The sequence below is a fragment of the Zootoca vivipara genome, chromosome 2 (genome assembly GCF_963506605.1).
Source record: "Zootoca vivipara chromosome 2, rZooViv1.1, whole genome shotgun sequence".
NCBI classification, from domain to species: domain Eukaryota; kingdom Metazoa; phylum Chordata; class Lepidosauria; order Squamata; family Lacertidae; genus Zootoca; species Zootoca vivipara.
In genome coordinates this window covers 41,789,641-41,807,220 of record NC_083277.1, presented here as the reverse complement: position 1 = coordinate 41,807,220, position 17,580 = coordinate 41,789,641, and the positions used below count along the sequence as shown (strand labels likewise).

The following is a 17,580-nucleotide window of genomic DNA, read 5'->3' as shown; positions in this document are numbered from 1 at the left end:
TATGCAACAGCTCTTGCCGTTTGCCTCTCATCTTCCTCTTTGTAGTGATATATGTATCCCCTGGCACATATATCAGCCTCACACAAATCCCCTCCCTGTTCTGTCACTATTCACAATCCTCATATCATAAGCCACCCAAGCGGCAAAAATATTTTTTGGGAAGCACCAGTAGAGCAGCAAACAGCAGGAGAGATGCATCTGATCAGCCTCCTGTGACATAGCAAAAGTTCTTGGACCACATCTCCCCAATGGTTTGGGATTTTTTTTGGGATCACCCTTGACCCTGAAAGTGTGCCCTCACTGAATGCTCCATGGTTTCTCATGCATACACCTGTCACTGCAGTTTCTTATTACCAGACATGGGCCCCCAGAGTTGCCCAGCTCTTCTCTTGGACGTGTCTTTCCTGTAATGTGCATATTGTTGCGTCTATACCCTATAAATGGCTGTTGCGTGATGCACTCTGCATTTGGATGAATACACGGGGTGCTTGGAGATGCTGAGCATAAAACTTTGGCTTACGTGTGGGCAATTTTTCTTACAGGGAGAGAAGGGCGACCGAGGTGAGCGAGTAAGTGATCCTTCTTTTCCCCTGGCTGCTTTGCCCTTGCTGTTGTGGCACATTTGATTCTAGGAGTTTTGTTTGTGATTGTGAATGGGAGAGCTGGAAGAGAGCTAAAGGTCTTCTTTTCCCTCCCCTTGTGCAGAGACATCCTATATTGGCATACTGGTACCCATAGCAATTTCCCCCCCTTTTTCCTTTTGCACAATTATTTAGCCTTAATTAAAGGAGCTGTATCATCAAGTATATTTGTAGACCATGGGTGGCCCTGTCTCCTCCAGCCCTCCATTTATTCTATATGTGTTCAGCTCACCTGATTATCTCATGGTTTGTATATTCTCTCCCCCCACCACCACCACTTCAAGGTAAGCTCAGTAGCTCTCTCCCACCCCCCTCACATTGACTCATATATTTTTTGGGTCTTCTGACTGGCCCACCCCAACATTCTCATATGCATACCTATAAAGATATTTTGGTGTCTTCATTGCCTTCTGACTAACTGCTCTGTGTATTAGTGGTCTGCCAATGTCTGCTCTCAGTTATGTATGCTGATTGTTTTGTTCTCTTCTTGACCTGGGATTTAGTGCAATTACTACACTTGGCCAATCTCCTAGTGTTTCGTTCTCCACCATCGTTTCTTATCTGCTTACGTTCACTTCCTTTCAGTTGTGCTAGGAGCTATGGAAGAACACAGATTTGCCCATACATCTACTTAGAAACAGTCTGTTTGTTCTATTAGGAAAGGTTTAGTAAAGCTCAGGCACAGATTTCAGGCTGCAAAGCTTTAACTGCACAAAATGAATTCAGAAATGAAATTTAATGGGAAAATTCTCTTACATCTAAGCTTAAGAGAAAATTGTACATCTTTCTAAGCTGGGGTTACTGCCGTTCTCAGATGGGCTTCCTGCTTAAATTATATACATCTGGGCACAACCTCAGTAACTATTATTTGCATCTATTTACAATTTGAACTGCTCTTCTTTGAACATCACAGCCATTCGAAATAAGCTTTACCTATGTTTTATACAGAACAATCTTCCTGTTCCAGGATTATGGATGGGTCAGTCTTCAAGTTAGCTGTATTGTGCTGAGATGACCATGCTTGTAACTGGTTGCACAATGTGTCCTCTGTTCCCTATGTAATATTGTGCTGTGCCGAAATTGTGATTGCAGTGTTGTAGCTGTCCAGAGTCTCATTTTGGTTGTCTTTCTAGGGCCCTCCTGGATCAGGAGATGGGGGTGTGGTCAGAGGAGAACCAGGTTCCCCAGTGAGTATATCCTTTGCCATTCTTTTGGATAGAGGACAACAAGAGAGGATTAGAGCACATGGGCAAATGCAGTGTTTATAGATGTGGATGTGAGCATTTCTTGAGGAATACTAGAATGGGGCTGTGAGAAGTTTGTAGAGGTGAGGCTAACATTGTCCAGGAGCATTGGACAGTTATTGCTGAGGGAAGTTTAAAATTGTCAAAGATTACAGGATTCAAATGCATAGTGACATATTGGGGGGAAATGTTGAGTTCTGATTGCTGGGAAAATGTGATATATCTGCAGCTCTTCTTCAAGGGACGGCATCTGAATCCCCATATATGAATACTATATGAACTGCAAAGGACATAAGATCTTTTGTGTTGCCTTTTGTGCTCTAGGGTGTGCCAGGAGATCCTGGGCCAAGAGGACCTCCTGGGCTCGCAGGACAGAAAGGAGACAAGGTAAGATGACTATCTATCCTTAGCTGCCAAGTATCCCGTTTTTCACGGGAAACCCCCGGATTTAAATCCGTTTCCTGCTGTTCTCCTGGAAAAAAATCCCATAAATCCCCCGGATTTCCTACCTGCCAGGGAGCCTCCATTTTGGGTGGCGCTCTTCCCATGTGTGGGCACCGGATATCAGGAGAGCGGCACCGGAAGTCGCTTCTACGCATGCCCGGTGGCCATCTTGGTGGTGGCCGCATGGTGGCGGCCGTGACCAAGATGGCCGCCGCCATGTGGCCACCACCAAGATGGCCGCCGCCATGCGGCCACCACCAAGAGGGCTGCCGGGCATGCGTAGAAGGGACTTCCGGTGCCGCTTTGCCAGATTTCCGGTGCCCACACATGGGAAAAGCGGCCCCGGAAGTTGCTTCTATGCAATTTCCGGTGCCGCGCTGCTGCTGATCCTGCATTTTTCAGCGGGAGACTTGGCAGGTATGCATCTATCTGCTCAATGACTTTGAGAGCAAGCAGCTAGTAGGTGAACATAATTTAGTATTCCTCTACCATTTCTCAATGCCCTGACAAAGCAGAAACCTGCTTTATCCCTGCTTCTGCACAGACACGTCTGAGACAGTTAACACAAGAGTTGTACAGATGTGAATTAGTTTGCGATGCAGGTATACTTCTTGCTTTTAACCCCTCAGTTCCCTATAGCCTACTTGAATTTCATGGGTGTTTATTTAAAATATTTCTAGCCCTACCCTTCATCACATGCGACCCAAAGGCAGGGATAGGACTTTTATTTCTTACGGGTAATAACTTATTTGCTTTGTGTCCAAAGGGGGATGGAGAAGAAGGTTTTCCTGGACCACCTGGACGGCCTGGAGACCCAGGAGATCGAGTGAGTTTTTGAGAGAAAAGAAATTCCTGCTATGTCCTGATGGGATTTAGAGCCTATGAAAACTAGATTATTAGTTTCATTCTCAAGAGGAAGAGCCTCAGCAAAAGATTGAACAGTTCCAACAGTGTCCACGCTGTCTGGGGAAATAGGCACAAGTTTCCTTGAGAGATAATGTGAGTCACGTGGCAGATTCCTCACTTACCAAGTAAAATGCTCTTGCTTTGTCTTTAGGGCCCTAGAGGACCTCCAGGTGAACAGGGAAGCAAGGTAGGTACTTTCAAAGCACTGAAGTGTTCTAGAATTAGGGCCACAGCGTGTCTCTCATTGACTCTTTCCATTTGCTGTCAGCCATTCAGAGAATACTCTGCAGTAGGCCCAGCCTAGTCCTTTGGTATGCAGGGTTGCTTTTTCTTCACAGGAAACTCTTAATTCAACCCCCCTCAACAATGATAGAGGTTAGAAACTCCTTGGTTGCTTTGTAATGGGCCCCTTCATCCACACTGGCACCCTCATCCTTTGTTGAATCACTTGCACCCTTAAATGCGGCTAATACACCCACTATTTTTGCGACAGGGAGACCGAGGGCAGCCTGGTGAGATTGGACCACCAGCCGAGAAGGTGAGCTCTGGTTGGAAAAGGTGACTATATTGTACAGATGGAGGCAGGATCTTGTTGAGCCAAGATTTCTTTGCAGAGATGGAAGATAACCAGCAACTTGGTTTGGGCAGCTGCTGCGTATTACGTGATGAGACATCAAGTGACGTGCATTCATGTGTAATGAATCAGCCGCATATCAGTCAAAAACTGATTCACAAATGTGTGTCCATCACTTGGTGTCGCATCGCTTTGTACATAGCCCTTGACGCTTTAATGTGTCAACTGCCTCCTTTCAAACAGAGCGATATGAAAGCCCTTTCTGTGGTGTATGATTTGGGATGCTGTTTTCACACATGCATCGCCCGCTTTGGTGCTGTAGTCATCGAGAGGTGAACACACCTGTGGGAATCAGCTGAGTCAACAGTACCGCTTTGTTCCAAACAGGCTTTGCGTATGCTGGCGGTGTGCAGGTAACATTGTAAGGTGTTGTGTGAGGTGCCTGTGTATAGGAGGAGCTTCCAGTATTTGCCTTGGGATTCTGTCCTCGGATCCTCTCCCCACCTGGAAAAGCTTGGATCTGGGTTGAGGAGTCCCCAGAAGGGGTAATGCAGACATAGTGATGGTTGCGCACCTCTGCATGGAAGCCACCTGCATTCTGTATCCTTGTTCTAACGGAAGCATATCCACACAAAAAAGACTGGACATTGGCTCCTCTCAAGAAGACAGTTTTTTCCAGAACACTCTATGGCTCCTTAATCTGCCAGACATATACTAATTTTCTCATTTCCTTTTCCCTTGTAGGGAGACCGTGGATTACCTGGCCCTGAAGGAGAGAAGGTACTTTCATTCAAGAGTAGCCCTGCTGTACCTGGGGGCTCAGTAGATTCTAAGCTCAAAGGAATTCCCTCTCTGGGAGAGCTGGTGTGGTATAGATAATTCATAATAATTAATGCATCAAAATTAATTAGTGGATAAACTGTTTGGCCTAGACCAGGGAAACCTGGCTCAAATCCCTGTTCCTTAAGTTCTTAGTGTTTCTCATCTTAACCTGCTTCTCAAGCACATTCTGGTGATAAACTGGGGAGAAGCCTGTGTACACCACCCTGACAATGAGGGAAAAGGGACTTGCAGAAAGGAGCTGCTGTTGAAGAGCTGTTCTGTTCTTAGACCTCAGTGGTGAATCTGAGTGTTGTCCAGACTCCATTGCAGGGATATTGCTAGGTACTTCAATTCTACAAATCTGCATAAAATTTGTGTATGCTAAATGTAGCATACACAATGTAGCATACACAAATGTAGGCCTCTGATTGATTAAAGCCTAGCTGTCCTCTAAACAAAGGGATTTTTTCTTTAAAAAAATTAAGAGTTTAAAAGAAGTGGGGGAGAGGCAAGAAATCTAGAGCCCAGCACAAAAGATCCAGGACTTGGATCATTTGAACCACCTGCTAACAACTTCCCTGCACTGGTGCAAATACTCTCCTTGGCCCTACTAACTTCCCCGTTTTCCCTTGTTCCAGGGAGAGCAAGGACCTGCAGGTCGTCCAGGTCCATCTGGCAGAGATGTAAGTATGGGTCTCCCCTTAGGCTCGGTAGCTGACCCTGCGGGAGAATCTAGACGGGAACCAGCATTTAGATAGGAACCAACTGGTGATTTGACCCCTCTGTATATGCTCACCTGGCTACTCCAGAATGTAGTTAGTACTACTGCAAGCGCAACTGGTATTGCCAGGGTGAGATCCATGGGTGTTGCCATATTTATGATGAATATGTTTCCCTTTGATTTTTTTGGAACAGGGCTTGCAAGGGCCGCCTGGCCTTCGAGGAGAAAGGGTAAGGACTCTTTAAAATAACGAACAACTAAAACAATACGACGAGTGAAATAATTAACATAGGATGAACAGTAATCAAATGTTTCCAAAATTAGGGGTAAAAAGTCTTTGCATGTCTTCTGAATATGCCTAAAGTTGGAGTTAGGCACACACACCCTGAGGTCGGGGGTTCCAGAACCTAGTCACTGTCCCACAGACCTCTGAGGGCAGCCAGATTACCCACAAGGCCTGCCCTGCTGATCTGAATTCCTGGGCTGGTCTCCTTTCGGAGGCTGGGTAGAAATGTAACCATGTGGCTTGCCAGATTCATTGCGACCCCCTTGCTTTTGTAGTTCTAGGCAAGCAGGAAAACTGAGGCTCATCAAGCCCTTGGGAGACAGCTGGACATGAGCCACATAGGCCTGGCTCACAGCATTCAGAATTCAGAATGCCTGGTTGGTTCTCCTAGTCAAAGAAAGCTTGACAAGTTCACTGAAGAGTGAGAACTGAGCTGTTTTCTGTGCGACTAATTGCAGATATTGGTTAAATTCTGCTCTTTCAGCCACCTCATAATATCTCTCATGGTTTCTTGGCTCCTGGGGTGCTGGCTCCCACTAGTGTGAGACAAGTGGGGTATTGAAGTTGCATCACTTGGTCTGGTGCCAATGAAGTCCCTGGTCCGAATGAAACCCTTCTAAAAGGGTTTTGCTATTTTTGCTATACTTTCTGAACCTTCTTCCTGTGTCTCTTCCTTCCACAGGGAGACCCAGGGGAACCTGGACTACCCGGGAAACCAGTAAGTGCCCCTTGGTTGAACCCACATAGTTGCACATGAATGACTACCGCATATTTTTGTGCGACTGTTTGGTGAAAACCTTTCCAAACTCATCCTAGCTCTCTTCCCTAACCCCCCCCTCCCCATCCCCCAACCCTGCTGGTGGTTTTATTCCTGGGCTGGAAAGGGTGGCCAATGTATAATCTCTCATCCCCTCTCCTCGAGGTATTTTCACCTTCACATTACGTAGCTACTCAGACATACCGCAAGCAAATTGGGTAACTAGAAATAATGTTGTGTGCCATGTGTGAGAATGTGCATATAGCATCCCACAGAGGTACCTTGGTTGTTGCATTGATGGAATACAGACGGGAGGCTTTTTATGCCCCCTGCACCCCTTCACCACCTTGCACAGCTAATGGGCAGGTGGAAAGCTTCATCACCTCTTCACCCTGAAGTGGGCAGGTCCCGGCCTCCCTTCCTGCTTTGCACACAGCTTGCAACCAGTGGGTAGGAAGTCCCTTTCCCTGGGTTGATACTGTCAAAATTATACTCAGCAGGTTCTTCCCTTGTGTGTCTCTTCTAGGCTTCCAGTCTGTCAGGAATCAAAGGAGACAAGGTAACAGCATGGAAACAAATCTGCCTCTCAGTAGGGACTTGCAGAATAGGCAGCGTAGCTTAGAAACAACCCTGTTTACTCTCTTGGAGAAAACCACTGTGAATTATTTCAAGCCCACTGTTGTGGCACTCTCTTCTTTTTTTCTGGTGGTTTCATCCCTCAGTTTTGGTAAAGGGACCCCTGACCATTAGGTCCAGTCGTGACTGACTCTGGGGTTGCACGCTCATCTCGCATTATTGGCTGAGGGAGCCGGCGTAGAGATTCCAGGTCATGTGGCCAGCATGACAAAGCCGCTTCTGGCGAACCAGAGCAGCACATGGAAACGCCGTTTACCTTCCCGCTGTAGCGGTTCCTATTTATCTACTTGCATTTTGACGTGCTTTCAAACTGCTAGGTTGGCAGGAGCTGGGACCAAGCAACGGGAGCTCACCCCTTCACAGGGATTCGAACCGCCGACCTTCTGATCAGCAAGCCCTAGGCTCAGTGGTTTAACCACAGCGCCACCTGGGTCCCCTCAGTTTTGGTAGCGTCTTACAAAACAGCAGTGCTCATCTCCATTAATAGTATGGGAAGCAAGAAATCGCCAGTATTACCTGCTGAAGCTGTGTTGCTATCTTCTTTCTTTAGGGGGAGAGGGGCCTTGTAGGACCAGAGGGGCCACCTGGACCCAGAGGAGATGCCGGGAGCAAAGGAGAGCGTGTAAGTGCTCAAGATGTCTCAGCGCTTGCCGGGTGTGACGATGCAGCGTGCAGAACCTGATTCTTTTGACTCCAGAGTCCGGATTTCAAGCCAAACTGAGATGCTCACTGCTACAAACTTTGTCAGGGATTACATAGATTTCTGGACAGAAGCCTAACAACTTTACTCTGAGAAGTAAAGGCGGGCTAGAAATCCGTTAAATAACAATCATAGTAGATTTGTGTGGCCACCTATGAGGAAGGCAGATGCTATAAGGCCAAGCTAGAGAAAGCTGCAAAATTTACTCGTTGTTTTGGTGGCAGGAAGCTGGGCAGAGCAGGATGGTGGTTCATCCTTGGTGGAGGTTACAGAGCTCCTTCCACCTGCTGCCTGTCCAGCCAAATCCAAGAACGAAAGATGGATTTCTTCCTCCATTCCACAAAACATTTTGCCAGGCTCTACTTCAAACCCGTACCGTTTGAGATGATTGATGATGACTGTGCCCATCCAGTTGAGCAAGATCTGACTAATGGTTGAAACACTCTTTTTTTATGACCATTTGATAAAAAGGTACTGTAGTTCACTGCTACAGTTCATGAAATCCCATCTTTCCATATAGCAGGACCAACTTGCGCAAATCTTATTAATATGTGTTGTGGAACTTTAGAGTAAATACAATGTGAAATCAGTGTGCATGTGTTACATGGGGGAATACATACATCACATCCCCTCAACTGGCTTTTATCCTGACATGGCTTTGTTTTTCCTTTTAGGGGCCGCCTGGACTTGGTGTCCCAGGCTCACCTGGTCCAAAAGGAGAGCAAGGGGACAGGGTGAGTCCTATCCTAATTTCCTGGATCTGTGTTCAGGCAACCAGCTGTGCACCCGGGCTCTGTTAGTCCCCCTCTTTACTTTGAAGAAGAGGGATCTCTTCAGCCTCTGCTCTTTGATTTGACCCAATGGGCTGGTGTCTGTGCAGTGCCTCCTCCAGTAGTTTCAAAGCTTGCCAGCATTTGCACAAGCAGCAGATGTGAGGCATGTCTGCTCAGCCTGCCATATATTCATGGGGAAAGGGTTAGGACTGTGCACCCGAAGAAGATTTATTTCCCCCCATGATGTTAACCCTTACTTATCTGAAAGTAAGGGTATCTGAAGAAGTGTGCATGCACAAGAAAGCTCATACCAAGAACAAACTTAGTTGGTTTCTAAGGTGCTACCGGAATGAATTTTTATTTTATTTTGTTTTATCTGAAAGAAAATGTGACCTCGCCCTCTGTAGGAGCCTCTGCTTTCCTGAGTGACATAGAACCGTATTAATTACCTGCTTCTTCCCTTTCAAAACAGGGGATAGTTGGTTTGACTGGCAAGACAGGTGCAAAGGTAATTATTGTGCTTTGGCTGAAGGGAGCAAAAGGGTGTTGATGAAGTCTGGGCTAGACAAGTGGCGTTTGCATCATTATAATGTGTGTGTGTGTGTGTGTGTGAGAGAGAGAGAGAGAGAGAGAGAGAGAGTATGTAACGTGGGAATAAGGAACCAGTGAACCTCCAGATGTTGCTGGATGACAACTCAGATAATTCTTCAGCATTGCTCATGCTGGCTGGGGCTGGGAGCTAGAATCCCAGCCAGTGAGCTTCATAGCAGAGCAGGAATCTCAACCTCCCCAGTTCAAGTCCAACCCATTATCCTGGCTCTGAGAGAGTGGTTCTGTGCAGGCTGAGTAGGCGTTGGGGGTAGAAGCACCTTTTAGCCTTCTCAGAGAGTGTCCCAGTGCCTGGCGGTCAGTTTGGGGCTCCTTTAGGATCCTGCATTATTTGTATTGATGCCATGTTCATTTCCTTGGCCAATGGTTCTCTTGCTTAGGGTGAACCAGGAGACCCAGGTGAGAGAGGAGAACCAGGAAGACCTGGACTTACTGGACAGACCGGACAGAGAGGAAAAGAGGTAAGTAAGAGAAAAGAGACTTCGGCTTTTTCAGACCTGGGATCTACTTTTAGCCTAAACTTGCATTTTAAGAACCAACTCTTTTTTTAGCCATGCATTTGTATGGTGACCATACTGCTGGCCTGTTGCTTTAGATTACAACAGGGCAAGGCATGAGCATACTTAACAAGTAGATTCATTTGAGGGTACTTAGCCTTTAACACAGGGCCTGTTGAAAGTGTGCTTGTATTTTGGTGATAATAAGAAGGATGGAAACAACTTCTCTGCTGTGGATTCTTTGCTTCTAGGGTGAAAGAGGTGACAAAGGAGAGGAAGGAGCCCCAGTAAGTAAGAGCGTCTCAATTTGCCACCTGCCCACTCTGATGTTCCTACTTTTTCTTTTACTTACCAAAGGCAAAATAAGAGATTTATATTCCACCAACTGTCCATTTCTTTAAATATAGCCTACACGTAATGTATGCAATACCAAAAATCATCTTCAAGTACTTAGCCCTCTCTCATTTTCTTTCTCTCCCAAGGGTGAGCCAGGTCTACCGGGGAAACCTGGAGAGAGGGGTCTGCGGGTAAGTGCAGTGGAAGCACTGCCCAAGCGGGTGATGTGTGGCATGAAGTTGGGAGTTATTTCTAAGAAAAGTCATGGAGACATAGATGCAGGATGCTGTAAACACTGAAGCAGGGGAGTGTGGATGAGATGACTTGCCAGCACTGACTTGCCATCCCTTTGGTGTCACAGCATAAAACTCTGTCCATTGAGCCTGGGCTTTGGCATTGCAGAAGAGCTGCTGGGCAGTCTTTTGCTTCTTGTATGGGCCTAGCCTGGAAGGTTGACATATTAGCATAAGCCAGAGGTTTTCAGCCTTTTTGAGTCCACGGCCCCCTTGACCAACTACATTCTTTCTGCGGCACCCCTGTGGGGCTCAGGAGCCCAGTTGTGTCACCCCTTGCCTGCAGAGCTGGCAGCCTCTCACCCTTTTTCAAACACCCTTTCTTGTGGAGTGTTCCCTCAGCCTACTCTTTTCTCCCCTCTCCTTGGGAGTCCTCTGGGCAGCCGCAGCTGATGCCCCTGGTCTCTGAGCTGCTTCCCTGCCCCAAAGAGAGGTGTGTCCTCATACTGCCCCACAGGGGCCTGGGAAGCACCCTCTGGCCAGCCCCAGAGGCACCATTTGCCTGGGGAGCTTGTAGCCAGGGCTGCTGCAACAAACAGCTGTGCAAGCCTTTGGGAGGCAAGAGGGCATCAGAGGAAGGGAGGCAATGAAAGAGGGACAGAGGCCAGTGTTGCCTGCAGCACCCCCCCTGACCATCATTCAAGGCACCCCAAGTTGCCATGCCACACTAGTTGAAAACCACTAGCATAAGCAGTGCTGATTGGTGGTGTTCGGGGGGGGGGTGGCCTGCAGCCTGAAGGTTTGGAATCTATTGATCCTCCTTGTTCCTTAGACGAAGTTGGAGAATTTCCTTTTCATCACAGCATTGAATTCCTCGGCCCTCTGATTGCCCCCTTCCACTGACTAGTTTCCCCGTCCAGCCTCCCTCCAACTAGCCAGTTCCACAAGGCAATGCCCCAGGCATTGTGGTATCCCAGTGTGTTATTGGCTACCTGATAATGTTCTGATTTTCATTTCTTTTTCACATCACAGGGTCTGCCAGGAAGCCGAGGGCTTGCTGGCGAGAAGGGGGACCAAGGCGACCCAGGTGAAGACGGGAGAAATGTAAGAGCCCATTTTGTACCCCCTGACCCAGTTGCAGCACCCACCCACCCCAGGCTTGCATTTACAATGTTGCTTCTTCCCTTTGCAGGGCAGTCCTGGAGCACCAGGGTCAAAGGGCGACCGAGGAGATCCTGTGAGTAGTGTGCTTTTCCCACTATTGGCTGCTCTAGCCAACCTATGTCGTCTGCTTGAGATCTTGCCCAGAGGTCTAGACCTTGCAGTTGGGGCTCCAGATGAGAACGGACAGGTGCATGGTTACTGGCACCAAACAAGGCTGCAAAACAAACATATTATCTTAATACAGAGCCACCAAGAATGCCTGGGGCAACCAATCAGATGGATGGGGTACAAATAAAATTAGTATTAGTATTATTACAACAGCAAGCTGCCTCCATGTTTCTTCCTGACCATGGGAACTTCCAGACACACACAGACACACAGATTCTTGTATAAAATATATGTAGTGAACATTCAAAACCTCCCAGCAGTGCCCTTGCAGGGGCTGGCTTTTGCTCTCCGCACTCCTCGTTCAAATCTGTTTCCCTTCCTTGTGTCCACACTGGCAAGCCGAGTCTCCCCTGCCCCCAAGCTCTTGGCCTGCTCAAGTTCTGGCTCCTTTCTGTTTCCTTGTGCGCTCAGTGCCATCTGTTTGTGGTCACATCCCAAAGGTTTTTGGCACCGAAGATGAAACCTGCTGTCGCACTTCTTCACATTACACTAATAAGGGCAAATCCTGGCAATGGGTGCTTCGTATTCTTCATATGCTGATGCTGGAGTTGGCAGCCTGCCTCCCAGGGAAATGACTCTGAAAGCTAATGATGCAGCAGCCTTGCTGGGGCTCAATATTTGATCAGTGCCCGGATGGGAAATCACCTGGGAAAGCTTCCTAAAATCCTACCATGGAAGAATGTCATTAATCATCCAGGCAGAGGAGGCTGAACTAGCTGGCCATCTCTGAACTTCTTGACTACATGTCCAGCATTACCTCTCTGAAAGAAACCCGGAGCCCTCACAATGCCAGGTGGAGATAGAGGAATGTGTGCATTTTATAGTGTGTGTCAAGGGACTCCCTGCCCTCCTTTCTAACAAATGTGATGTTTACCTTCGCTCTCCCCTGGGACATAGTGCTGAATCTTTGTTTTCTTTTCTTCTTCCCACTTACCCCCTTCCCCTTGCAGGGTCAGCCAGGACCCCCAGGCCAGACAGTAAGTTCCACATTTCCCTCCCCAGAGGCAGTATTTTGCTTTAGACTCCTCTAAGTGTCTAACTCCTATTTTCCGCTCTGCAGGTTGGACCTGGAGGAGGAGGAGGGCAAAAAGGCGAGAAGGTGAGTAATCTGGCTCCAAGATCCCATCCGCCCCACCTGCTGGTAACTGTGGGAAGATGGCAGGCTCTGGACTGCAGGCATTCTTGGTGGGAGCGGGAATGTCATGCAAAAAGATGCTGCTTAAGGGCTAAACTAGACATAACATTGCATGTCTTTGCATTTAGCATGGAGGGTGTTTTTCATAAAATAAATGCAAATAGAATCAGGGGGGGAGAGCTGATAAATAATCAAGATCACAGGAGGTGTAGGGGGGTAATTAACCCTCTCCCCCCCCCATCCTGCAATCCTATGCTCTTTACACAGGGAGGAAATCCCTTATGGGCATTTGAGCATCATGCCCAGTCTGGCCCACAGAGAAATCATTCACCCTTGGGCATTCTTCAGAAACCGTTCTGTGGATATTGGTTAATGAGAAGCGAGGGCATGCCATTGTTGTTTCTTCATCCACTGCACCACTGTTTCCTTTACAGGGGGAGCCAGGGGACCCTGGAGAGGATGGAATGAAAGGTGTCAAAGGAGATGCTGGTTTACCTGGCCTGCCAGGAGAACGAGTAGGTGCCAGTTCATTGGAGTTATATCTGAGGATGCCCAAAACCTCATCAAGCTAAGACTGAGGCAATGTAGAGCAGCTATTAGAGAAGAAACAAGCTTTGGACATAAAGGGGATGAAGGGCAGGTCTTTAGGGTTGGAATGGGTTCATCTCCTGTTGTTTACGGCAGGGATTGCTGAACTTTTTGGGGTCTGTGTCTCATCTATATCTGGAGAAACCACACACCACAATCTGTTCTATTGGCTACAGCAGAGTGCTTCTTCCAATTTCAACAGGAGAAAACCACTGTGGGGGCCAGGGAAGGCCTGTGGGGGCAATTGGGTGCCTGTAGGTGCCATGTTGGCCACTTGTGTTTATGGTTTTCTCTGTACATTGCTTTGAGTTGGAAAGGTTAGTTCATCAAAGCAAAAGGTCATCATCATGCCTTAGAGAGTAGCAATGTGTAGCAGGTGTAGCAATGAGGCATAATATCAGGGGTAAGTGACTTAGTAGTGGATAGCAGGTGGCTCCCAGGGTGTATTTCTCCTTGCCAAATGGGCCCTGGCTAGCCTTGCTTCTAATGATTTTCCAGCAGCAGTCAATGCATAGCTGCCAAGTTTTCCGTTTTCTCGCGAGGAAGCCTATTCAGCATAAGGGAAAATCCCTGTAAAAAAGGGATAACTTGGCAGCTATGAGTCAATGGCATTTTTATTTAGGCAAGTCTCTGGCCCACGAGCTGACTTGTAAATACATTTGAAGTGGTTTTAAACTGGAGTGCTGTTGTTGATGTTTTAACCTCCCTTGTTTCTGGGTGTATTATATTGCTGTTTTATTTATCACATTTTATTATATTTGTATGACTGAGAACCCTTGGGTGGAAAGACAAGGTCTGTTGGCCTAAATGGCCTAAAAATGTCTAAACGTCAGCCAAACACTCCCTTCTCAAACCCTCTTTTTTTGTTCCTCTCTTGCAGGGAATTGAAGGCTCCAGAGGTCTCCCTGGAGTTCGTGTAAGTCTTTTTCTCTCTGCCTTGATGTGTCCTGCTCCCCGTATGATTTCTGGAGAGCTTAATTCCCAGCTCTATGTGGTTCTTTGAACCGAGCATGTGCTCATCTCTTTCATTTTGCAGGGTGATCCTGGAGACCGAGGCCCTGTGGGAGAGAAGGTAAGAGAGCTCTGACGTCTATATGCTAGAGGTGATGGTGAGAACCATGGAAGCCCGCTGAATTTATAATTCCCCCAAGTAAATGCTGCACCCACTTCTATCCACAATAGCAACAGCTTGCTTACTTTTTAAAAAAGAAAGCTGAGGTTTTCTTTGATGTCAATTTTTGTTTCAGATAACGAATTTTTGATTTAAATGGAGAAATTATAAAATAACTAAAACTAATATACACTAATGCAGTGGGCTTTCGTGGTTCTTGCTACCACCATCTCTGATAGTGCTCAGTACCTCAGGAGCTTTATGCAGCCACTGAAATCATGAACGGTGGTAAAAGATGGTGGCAGAAGTCCCACAGCCCTAATACTGCAGATAAGCCTCTGCCTATGGCCTCTTAAACATCAGAGGCTTTTTCACACCTCCTGCCTTTTAAAGACTGTGCAGGGGATTATCTCCGGAGATACAACTGTCAAAGAGCGGGCAGAGGCTATCTCTAACTTTAGCGCTATGCAGCACACTGCTAAGATTGGAGATAAGCTAATGTCTTGTCTTAGTGCTGTGGCGCTTAGTGCTAAGACTGGAGATAAAGGATCTCTTGTCTCCAATCATAGCACTTAATGCTTAGACCAGAGATAACAGAGCTTCATTGGCTCCCAGTACGTTTCCGAGCACAATTCAAAGAGTTGGTGCTGACTTTTAAAGCCCTAAACGGCCTTGGTCCTGTATACCTGAAGGAGCGTCTCCACCCCTATCGTCCAGCCCAGACACTGAGGTCCAGTGCCGAGGGCCTTCTGGCGATTCCCTCACTGCGAAAAGTGAGGTTACACGCAGAGGGCCTTCTCGGTAGTGGTGCCTGCCCTGTGGAACGCCCTCCCAGCAGATGTCAAGGCAATAAGCAACTATTTTACTTTTAGAAGACAACTGAAGGCGGCCCTGTTTAGGGAAGTTTTTAATGTTTGATGCTGTTTTAATATTCAGTTCGAAGCCGCTCAGAGTGACTGACGGGTAGGTGTGGATTGCACAAAATGGCTTTGTGGACCAAATTCAGAAGTCTGACAGGCTTAATTAAGCCCATGGGCTAGAGGTTTCCCAGAGTTCCAGAGTATACAAAACTTTCCCCACAGCTCCCATTCTTCCAGAACACTGGGCACTCACTCTCATTTAATTCTCCTCCAGGGCGACCGAGGCCCTCCAGGACAAGATGGCCGGAATGGGTTAGATGGGAAGCCTGGTCAAACAGGACCTGCAGGCCCAAGGGTAAGTGTAGTGCTTGGTAAAAGATACAATTTGCAGGTACAGCTAAGCCACAGTGGTGCTGTGTCATTGTTAGCCCAGTCAATTGTCCTATGAGCTGCTTCAAAGACCATATGCACAGAGTGATTAGGACAAGCAGCCATTTTGTAGCATTTGCCGTCCGCCTTCACAATAATGTCCATAATATGGAAACTGGGTTGTTGGGGGCTGATCTTTAGGCCCCAAATTAGAAAAAGTCCTCAGAGTGTTTATTGGACCAGATTAGTTGGCGCAGGAGAAAGCTTTGACTTTCACGGCAGTCTTCATTAGGCAGAATGTGATTCTGTCTAGTGTTGAGAGCTTTGTAATGTGAAAGCTTGTACACCCCTTAACAAGCCTAATTTAGTTTTTATTGGATCATCATTGGATCTCATTGTGTCACCTTAAAAAGGGAAGTAAACACAATGGTTCAAGTAGTGAATGTGTTCTTATAGAGTCCTAAATGAACCTCTTGTTTTGCTCTAGGACCAGACCTGACTTTAATCGTAAGGGGAGAGAGAGATGTTTCTGTGAAAAAAAGACTTTTGTGCCTCTCCAGCACCATGTTTAGAGAAATTGGGGGTTGTTGCAAATATTAGTTGTTGCAAATAAAATAACAGTGATGTGATTATACCTGCCTCTGGGGCTTTTTTAAAGTATCTTACCATCTTAGACATGAAATAAATAAATAAAATGGTGTTGTATCTCCTGCACACTAGATTCTAAGTTTGCTGGATGCCTGGCTCTCGATCACATCCACATCTTATTTCTCTCCCTAGGGTGATCCTGGGAAGCAGGGTGATCCTGGCAGAGATGTAAGTATGGGTACCTCACATCAGGCTATGTGAGTTTTGAGCTCAAATGCTGATACTTTCTCTTGCAATCCTGTTTCAAAAGTGGGGTGCTACTTAGAAGCTGAAATCTTACAGCAAGTCCATCATTTCCTGTTTCTCCATCTCCTTTACCTGTTTGAGCACAGCTCCTGGCCTTTCTTCTTGTTAGTGATTAGCACTTAAACACCTTAGTGTGGTCTTCAGGGACTACAGGAAACCCTGATGTGACGGAGTTGGTCTAATTTAATTTTCCTCTTGCTGATCATAGTGCAGTCTGTATAGAGTCCCGTTGTCTTACCATCCTACAGGTGCTTGGCATTCTCTTTCCACACTGTGAGAGACTTCTTAATCTCAGCTACCAGGTATCTTATGAAGAGTTGGGTCTCTCTTCTGCTCTGCAGACTAACAGGGGTCTACCTCTCACCTTTTCGCCTCCCCACCCTTTTCACAGGGTCTCGCAGGTCTGCGTGGCGAGCAGGGTCCTCCTGGAGCAAGTGGCCCCCCAGGACCTCCAGGATTGCCTGTGAGTAATGTGCTTAAGGATGAAGGATGGTATTTTGCACCCACTGATAGTATCATGCAGTGTGCAGCTCATCCCTGATAATACACACCCAACATCATACTTCCCTGTAGTGGCTCTTGTTATGGAGTTGCTCTTCTTCTGTGTCCCAACCTGTATGTCCATTTTACATGATTTGATAAGAGGAATATTGAGTCTGTAGGGCGATCAAAGAGAAACAGTGTTGCTGTTTTTAAGGACAGTCAAGACTGGTCCTGCACCCAAGAGGCAGGTGGTGGAAGTGCGTAGTTCTTTTGAAAGGAGGAAAGGTGTGCTTTCGGACGACCCTGGCATTGCTTTGGGTTGAATGCAACCTTCTGCAGCATAATGTGCAGATTGCGTTGGTCATTAGCGCATCAACCCTACCAGCCAACATTTGGCCAACCCACAGTTTTACATCATGTAATCACAGCCTTGAAATGCAATTCTCTGAGCAGCATGGCCCGTACAGAAACTGGGACATTTTACCATCTGCCAGAAAGTTCTCCTTTCCTCTTCCTCCTTTTGACATTGTTATGTTTAAATCTTCTTTTCATTCAAGGATGAAAGCCAGGGTAGAATGAATGAAGGGTGATCTTGTGCTCGGTTGATGTGGGTTCAAATCCCACTTTGT

General features: G+C 47.0%; 1 protein-coding gene across 6 annotated transcripts in view; it reads left to right on the top strand.

The window, feature by feature from the left end:
* COL7A1 (collagen type VII alpha 1 chain) overlaps positions 1 to 17,580 on the top strand; it is a 119,854-nt gene that overhangs the window by 50,446 nt on the left and 51,828 nt on the right. For all 6 annotated transcript variants that reach the window (XM_060271416.1, XM_060271414.1, XM_060271413.1 and 3 more), the window contains 27 exons: positions 543 to 569; positions 1,775 to 1,828; positions 2,210 to 2,272; positions 3,096 to 3,155; positions 3,387 to 3,422; positions 3,729 to 3,773; positions 4,554 to 4,589; positions 5,270 to 5,314; positions 5,547 to 5,582; positions 6,321 to 6,356; positions 6,922 to 6,954; positions 7,582 to 7,653; positions 8,406 to 8,465; positions 8,977 to 9,012; positions 9,494 to 9,574; positions 9,862 to 9,897; positions 10,093 to 10,137; positions 11,212 to 11,283; positions 11,372 to 11,416; positions 12,462 to 12,488; positions 12,572 to 12,610; positions 13,081 to 13,161; positions 14,115 to 14,150; positions 14,271 to 14,306; positions 15,480 to 15,560; positions 16,355 to 16,390; positions 16,860 to 16,931. In XM_060271416.1, the coding sequence (XP_060127399.1) occupies positions 543 to 569; positions 1,775 to 1,828; positions 2,210 to 2,272; positions 3,096 to 3,155; positions 3,387 to 3,422; positions 3,729 to 3,773; positions 4,554 to 4,589; positions 5,270 to 5,314; positions 5,547 to 5,582; positions 6,321 to 6,356; positions 6,922 to 6,954; positions 7,582 to 7,653; positions 8,406 to 8,465; positions 8,977 to 9,012; positions 9,494 to 9,574; positions 9,862 to 9,897; positions 10,093 to 10,137; positions 11,212 to 11,283; positions 11,372 to 11,416; positions 12,462 to 12,488; positions 12,572 to 12,610; positions 13,081 to 13,161; positions 14,115 to 14,150; positions 14,271 to 14,306; positions 15,480 to 15,560; positions 16,355 to 16,390; positions 16,860 to 16,931 (1,326 nt within the window). The remainder of the gene's footprint in view (positions 1 to 542; positions 570 to 1,774; positions 1,829 to 2,209; positions 2,273 to 3,095; positions 3,156 to 3,386; positions 3,423 to 3,728; positions 3,774 to 4,553; positions 4,590 to 5,269; positions 5,315 to 5,546; positions 5,583 to 6,320; positions 6,357 to 6,921; positions 6,955 to 7,581; positions 7,654 to 8,405; positions 8,466 to 8,976; positions 9,013 to 9,493; positions 9,575 to 9,861; positions 9,898 to 10,092; positions 10,138 to 11,211; positions 11,284 to 11,371; positions 11,417 to 12,461; positions 12,489 to 12,571; positions 12,611 to 13,080; positions 13,162 to 14,114; positions 14,151 to 14,270; positions 14,307 to 15,479; positions 15,561 to 16,354; positions 16,391 to 16,859; positions 16,932 to 17,580) is intronic.